General features: G+C 41.2%; 1 protein-coding gene across 1 annotated transcript in view; it reads right to left on the minus strand.

Annotated features, from left to right (window-relative positions):
• Positions 1-1,161: 1,161 nt before the first annotated feature.
• ABCC5 (ATP-binding cassette, sub-family C (CFTR/MRP), member 5) overlaps positions 1,162-6,733 on the minus strand; it is a 31,261-nt gene continuing 25,689 nt past the window's right edge. The window contains exons 23-28 of the mRNA XM_010282065.1: positions 6,429-6,618; positions 5,527-5,686; positions 5,015-5,093; positions 3,976-4,089; positions 2,748-2,912; positions 1,162-1,984 (exon numbers count right to left, since the gene is read on the minus strand). Of these exons, the coding sequence (XP_010280367.1) occupies positions 1,883-1,984; positions 2,748-2,912; positions 3,976-4,089; positions 5,015-5,093; positions 5,527-5,686; positions 6,429-6,618 (810 nt within the window). The 3' untranslated portion in view covers positions 1,162-1,882. The remainder of the gene's footprint in view (positions 1,985-2,747; positions 2,913-3,975; positions 4,090-5,014; positions 5,094-5,526; positions 5,687-6,428; positions 6,619-6,733) is intronic.

Raw genomic sequence — 6,733 nt, forward strand, 5'->3', positions numbered from 1 at the left:
GCCATGCTTTGCCTGTAGTATTGGTAGGTAGAAATGCTTGTTGCTGTGACTTTGCCGTCCCATCACATTATAAACAGTAACACTTGCAGGTAAAGAAAGTAGAAAATGCTGAGCCTAAGAAGGATCTTCTGTATTTTGTCTGACCTCTCCCCTTGCTACTTGGCTTGAATATTTGCACTATAAATTATTACTCCCCGCACTACTCTACACAAACATACATATACTGCAAGCCACCCCCGTGCTGGAGGGCACAAAAATTACCCACTACGCTTTTAAAGAAACACTTCACTCTGAAGGAAGAAAGATCAGGCCATGGTGCACAGACAAGAAGAAAAAAAAAAAAAAAACAGCCTGCAAAAACTGTCCCCCAGGGCTCAAAAAGGTGACAAGTGATTTATGTGCCCAAAGCAAACCACTTAAGCCAATAAAATTTACAAAACCCAAAATAGTTTTATTTACTTTTCAGATTTCTGCCTCAATGAGACATTTTGCAAACATGCTAAGGCTACAAAATGTCAAGTTGACAAAGACATGCAACGCTGACCATTCAATAAGTCACAGCTATTATAGGAGCAACCGTGCCCACCCGGGCCACAGGTCCTGTAAAACAGGGATGGTGTACAGTGATCATGGCAACATACTACGCAGGACCTAGTAACCTGAGGTAGGTCTCTTTACAGTAAGAAAATGATGTCCTACACCAGTGTTACATCCTGATCAACAGGAACCTGTTTAAAGTTCCAGAAGACATGGGGTGGGCGACTGTTTCCTTAACCAGTGTGCAATAAAGAAACAGGAAATATTGATGTTGTTTAACCTTAGTATAAGTGAGCAGAACAAAGAGTTAGTGTTACCCATGCCAATGAAAGCCAACCTAAACCTCTGAGGAGTGTTAGCAGCTTCAAGGTAAAGCTTTGAGTCAGTCATCTGAAGCAACTCTGAAAAGGCTTTCCTGCTAGCATACAGGGTATGATTTGAACCTTATGATTAATTTGTTACAGATCATTCCACGAACAGTTAGATTTTGGTTGTGTTAGATCAGCGAAGCAGGAAGAGCTTGGGCTTGCTTGCATTAAAATAAACCCTGCTGACACAGTAAGAAATACTGTATCAGGACACTGAGAAAATTTGAGGCCTTAATGTGACCCAGAAGTGGTCCTCCACTCAGGAAATCACTAAAAAGCCTGCTTTGGGAAAGCAGCAGGGGAAGCAGCAGCCGCTGCCGTGGTGAACATTAGCAATGCTCCAAATAGCTTTGATAAATTACAATGCAATAGTTACACTGCAGAGTTCTTCTCCCCTGCCCTAGACAACAAAGATGTGACAATAAAGGACACTATTGCAAAGCTTCACTTCCACTCAGACACGCAGAAAATCTGGCACTAGGAAAAGACCAACTGTAAAAGACAAAATGGTGTCTGATACAGTGCAGTAACAAAGCCAGATCTCTGGTACCGTAAACTGTACAAAAATGATAGAAAAGAATATGCACTGTTATTAATACAGTGCTTATTTTAATATAAAATAAACAGCTTACATTTCCACTGTAAATATAGGCTATATACAGAATTATGTATAGATATAGCTACATGTATAAAGCTTCATTATAGGCCTCTGATACATTTATAACTATGGCTCCCTGAGCCATTTGTAGAGTGCATTTAATAACAAAAAATTAGTAATATGATTATGGAATAAATACAATAATAAAAACATGGAGAATTCTTCTGACACAGTTTTAAAAACTCTGGCTTGACACATTGTGCTAAAAATTAAAAGATGAAAAGGCAATATCTGCTTGAAGGAGGAGAAGGAGGAAGAGCTGGCCTGCCACAGGCAGGGAGCATAGCTCTCCAAAATTAAAGTGACTTTGCCCTGAATTTTAGCCCTTGACAGCAACCTTGTTCTCCGCAGCAGCAAACATAGCATAGAAGCGCGAGTTCTCATTGGCCAGAAGGGCAGACGGTGTGTCGAATTCCACTACCTAAAAGCAAACAAGGCAGGTAAAGTATGTCAGTAAAATCCAGCAGAAAATGGATTCCCACCCTTGGACTTGTGACATGGTAGTAAAGAAGCCAAAACATAGCATTCTTCTTTAGATGAGACAACAGTGAAAGTATTCACATTTATGCATGCATACTGTGACCTGGGATGCTTCAAACTAGCTCAGACAAACACTCGAACTACCCAGCAGGAAGCAGCCTCTGGTGGCTCTGGCAAACAGAGGCAAGATGCTATGGATTTTTGCCTTCTCTACCTTTAAAGGCCTTACCAAATGTTCTTACATTTGATTTTACTGCTTGTGGCTCCCACGTGGAAGCCTGAAAAGTGGGTAAAGTATCTCTCATATGCCTGTTTGATAGCACAGGGCTTCATGAAAGTCTCATGGTTTAGCCCCAGCCAGCAATTAAGCACCACATAGCAGCTCACTTGCCAAAACCAGGACAGAAAGTAATGGGAAACTGCCACTGGGCCCCAAAGATGCTTATGTTATTATCCGTCTCACAATTAACTTACAAAGGGAGTTTTTAAAACACTTTTAAAAGAGAGACTGTTACTCCATGGTACTTTCTTGGAGTCCTGTCGTGGTCAGGAAATAATTTATTCTATCGGACTACTATTACCAAGGATATGAATGAACACAGAGGATTTTCTACCCTGCAATACTAGCTGTTCCTTCAGTTCAGCCTGCACATATGGCACCACCAGACTGCAACAGGAACTGCAGCCACAAAAGTCCTCCTTACCTGTCCTTGTGTTAGCACCATGATTCGATCAGAGCCCAGTACCGTATGCAGGCGATGAGCAATTGTTAACATAGTGCAGTCTGCAAATGCCTCTCGGATAGTCTCCTGAATCAGTAAGTCTGTCTCTGTGTCCATAGCAGCTGTTGCTTCATCCAGTATCAAAATCTGAAAGCAGCACATAATCCAGGCTGTTACCCAGAGTAACACTTTCCCTCCCTGAACATAAAAATATATAGATTGGTCAGAATTACCATGGCCAAGAGTTGTCACAACCAGCAATCCTTACAGAGCTGTGGGCACAAAGGTAGTTTTTACAAGCACCCTTTCAGTTTTCTTTAGGTAATTGCTTTCAACAAAGCTACTCTATGGATCACGCTTGCATTTATGTTCATAACCTAGAGCCACAAGACGTTTGGGTTCTGACCTTGGCCTCAAGTTTCCACTACTTTCAGTTTTACATTCAGCAGCTAAATCTCAAATACAAGTTTTACTGGTAAACTAATCTGACACATCCTTGGTGGTGACATTCCTTCTGCAATGAGTCAATACTGACTAGGCTTACTAGCTGTCTTATGCTGGAAAGAATTACCCTTCCTCTCAGACTCAGACAAACTGATTTGGGGTGGTGTCTTGTCAAAGCTAAACTAGGCTTGTTTTGTGCAGGTACTGCAGAGAGAGCAGTAACTTCAGCTGAGTAGTCTGGCTTTAAAATAGATGCAGAGTGAGCCTTACAAATGTTATGGTGTGCAATGTTTACCAAAAAAGGGTGTTAAAAATCAGAATCCTGGTCAATCTCAATCCAAAAGTCTCTCTCACTGTAATTATTATTTATCTTCCATTCCTGCAAAACCTGTAACTTCACTGACATAGCATGGTCCCAAATTCCACTTGGAGACTGCACGTTAGTGGAGCACCATACAGAAGAAAAATACTTGGCTGACATTCACAAAAAGGTGGAAGGAGGAAAGAATCTGATGCTCACCAGTAACAGGACACTCTGAATATATGATTAGGCCAGTCTGACACCCTATTATTAACACGAACAAGCAATACCTTTCTGATGGCAGGACATTACAGGAGCTGGCAGCTGGCTACAGATGCCTTCCTAGTTGTTCTAACCCTACACCTCTCTGGGTCGCAATAATTGTGATTCCTCTGACAGGGAAAAAAGCTTGCTCAATGCTATCAGTTTGATATCTCCAGCTATTTCTCTGATCACTATGCTCACCTTGCAACGACGCAGTAGAGCTCTAGCTATGCACAGTAACTGTCTCTCTCCAACTGAAAAGTTTTCTCCATTTTCCATCACTTCTGAATCAAGTTTCATAGGCAGCTGAGCAACCTGCATGGGAAAGAGGCAAAAATCTTACTGCACAGACTTTTTCTATCTCCATGGCATGAGACAAACACTAGCTCCTCCTGCAAATCTGACTTTGCCCATGTTCCAAAATATCCATCACACTTTGCTGTTCATCTCTCCCTGTCTCTGTTGGGGAAGTTAGTAACAAGCAACTAATGCTAGCACAGCAATTACACATCAGACCTGCTCATTCCAGTTAAAATGCCTGTGACCCAGTGATAGCTCCTGCGAACATCACTAGGACTAAGCCAAAAGAGCTATATCATCTCAGTAGGCAACCTTGGAACGACTTCAGTAGAAAGTATTTATTTTCTAGGAAAAGAAGTGTGCCATGTACAAGATCATATCAATTTGAATAGAGATCTCCTGACAATCTTTCTCACCAAGAGAAAAGAATGAACCTAGTCCCTGCAGGAATTAGTGCAGCCGACATACCACAGCCATACATTCCACATGACTTACAAGAAAAGAAGAATTGGAAATGTCATGGCAATGAGACTTGCTGCAGAAGGCCTCATAAAGGGGAGATTTTAAGTTCAGTATAAATGTGCATGTGTGACATTTACACTCACAAATGTAAATGCAGAATGCACTCCTGAGGCACACACAGAAAAATAGCACTTGAAATATTGTTACACCCTAGGAGTCCACGTGATGAAGTGGCACTCTGCTATGCTTTATACTAAAAAAACACACACATGGAGTATGGCACGCTTTCAAAAAAAAAAAAAATCAGTCTGATAAAATCGAGGAGGGGGGAGAATCAGTCAAATAAAACATAGACAATGAGGGGAAAAAGTTGCAAAGAAAAAGCTTTATCCAAAGATCTCTGAAGTAGCTACTGACAGAACACGTTGGTTTGGAAGCCAAAACAAACATGTATCTCACAGGGGCAGATAATACTTACACACTCCTTCATGTGAGTCCTTTCCAAAGCATCCCAGATTTGTTCCTCACTGTACTGATTGAAAGGATCCAAGTTTGATCTGGAGGGGGAAGCAGAAAACATAACCAGAATTTTTATTCAGCAATGAATGGCAAAACAGCAGTGTACTAATTCATCCAGACAGATGATTCCCATGTAGCCTTCCACTGACAGAATTTCCTTGCCAAGGAAATCGGATGCTCCCAGCACACTAGGATTAGATTAGCCAAAGAACAAAAGAGTAGAGATGGAAGACAAAGATACAAAAACTTCAGTGAAATCTAAAAGGGAAAGCAAGACTTCCATAGAGGATGATCACATCCAGTTCTGCAATGGGCCAGCTGAAATAATTTAGCTGTGCTTTTTTTGTTGTTTCAAAAACAGAACAGAAGCTAGGACACCCGAGAACTAACATCTCACCAGGCACCTATCTGAGTTCAAGTATAAGCTGGTAGCCTGCGTAGTCCTTCTTGCCTTCTTACAGTCTCACTAACCTCACAGTGCCACTGAATAGCACAGGTTCCTGAGGAATTATTGAGAGTTTGCTGCGAAGATCTGCCAAACCAATGTCATTTATTTTCACTCCATCAATTTTAATGCAGCCTCCAGACAGTTCAACGAGACGAAAAAGTGCCATTCCAAGGGAAGACTTCCCTAAAAATGAGACAGGAAAACCAATACTAGTGTTTCTACCCAGTCATAGCAGCTTTGAGATGAGAAAGCATCTTAAAAGCTGTCTATGTGTAAGAAAAGTGTTTTAAACATGAAGTCCTGGCAAACAATGCTGGTAAATGCTGGGGTTCAGCATTTAAAATTCTAAGCAATTGTAGATGCAGCTCCTAACCTCTTCTCACAGAAGTCATCCCCGCAGTGCCATCCCACACCCACTACCAAAACCTTGCCACATAAGCCCAATATAGTAATATCAACTGCTTCTTTAGAAACTATATTTTGGACTTGATTTAAGTCATCTCACAAACAGGGGGTCTGAGTCTTTGCGTTACAGACTTCTGAGATAGCTTAGAGCCAAACCTGGCTGCAGCATCATTACAAAAAATTTTCAAGACAGTCAAATAAGCTGCAATGAGCATGTTGTAGGTAGCATTCTGTGCTGGTAAGTGGCTTGGGGTGTTAAACGTTATGAGCATACTAACTCAGGCATAGTAGGATATTCCTCCACTTTAAATGGAAATTTGTTTTCATTATTGTTTTCAGGGATCCTGCTTATGTATGCACATGAACAGAATCCACCACTGACACCCTGCTGGACTCCTCCTATGCAATTAACAATTTATTCAAACACAGAGAAGACAGAGAACAAGTATGATTGCCCCACTCTACTCCATTCCCATTCTGTAAAAGTATTAACTTAACTCTGCTTAGTGTTTTTCCTTACCTGAGCCTGTCCTTCCCACAATGCCAATCTTTTCCTTCGGTTTGATGATAAAGGACACTTTTTTAAGTACTAGAGGGAGGTTCTCTCGGTACCGCATCTCCGCATTTTCAAAAACAACTTCACCTTCCTGTGGCCAGTCCAGAGGAGGAGTTTTATTCTTAATTCGAGCAGGAGCTTCCAGGGAAAGTGTCTTAAAAAAACCAACAACAACAACAAAAAAAAAACAAAAAACAAAAAACCCAGAAGTTCAATTTCCAGTAAACAAAACACCAGAAAGGAAAATTATCAGTTGCAGCTTTCAGCAG

Source organism: Phaethon lepturus, unplaced genomic scaffold (genome assembly GCF_000687285.1).
Source record: "Phaethon lepturus isolate BGI_N335 unplaced genomic scaffold, ASM68728v1 scaffold55940, whole genome shotgun sequence".
Classification (NCBI taxonomy): Eukaryota; Metazoa; Chordata; class Aves; order Phaethontiformes; family Phaethontidae; genus Phaethon; species Phaethon lepturus.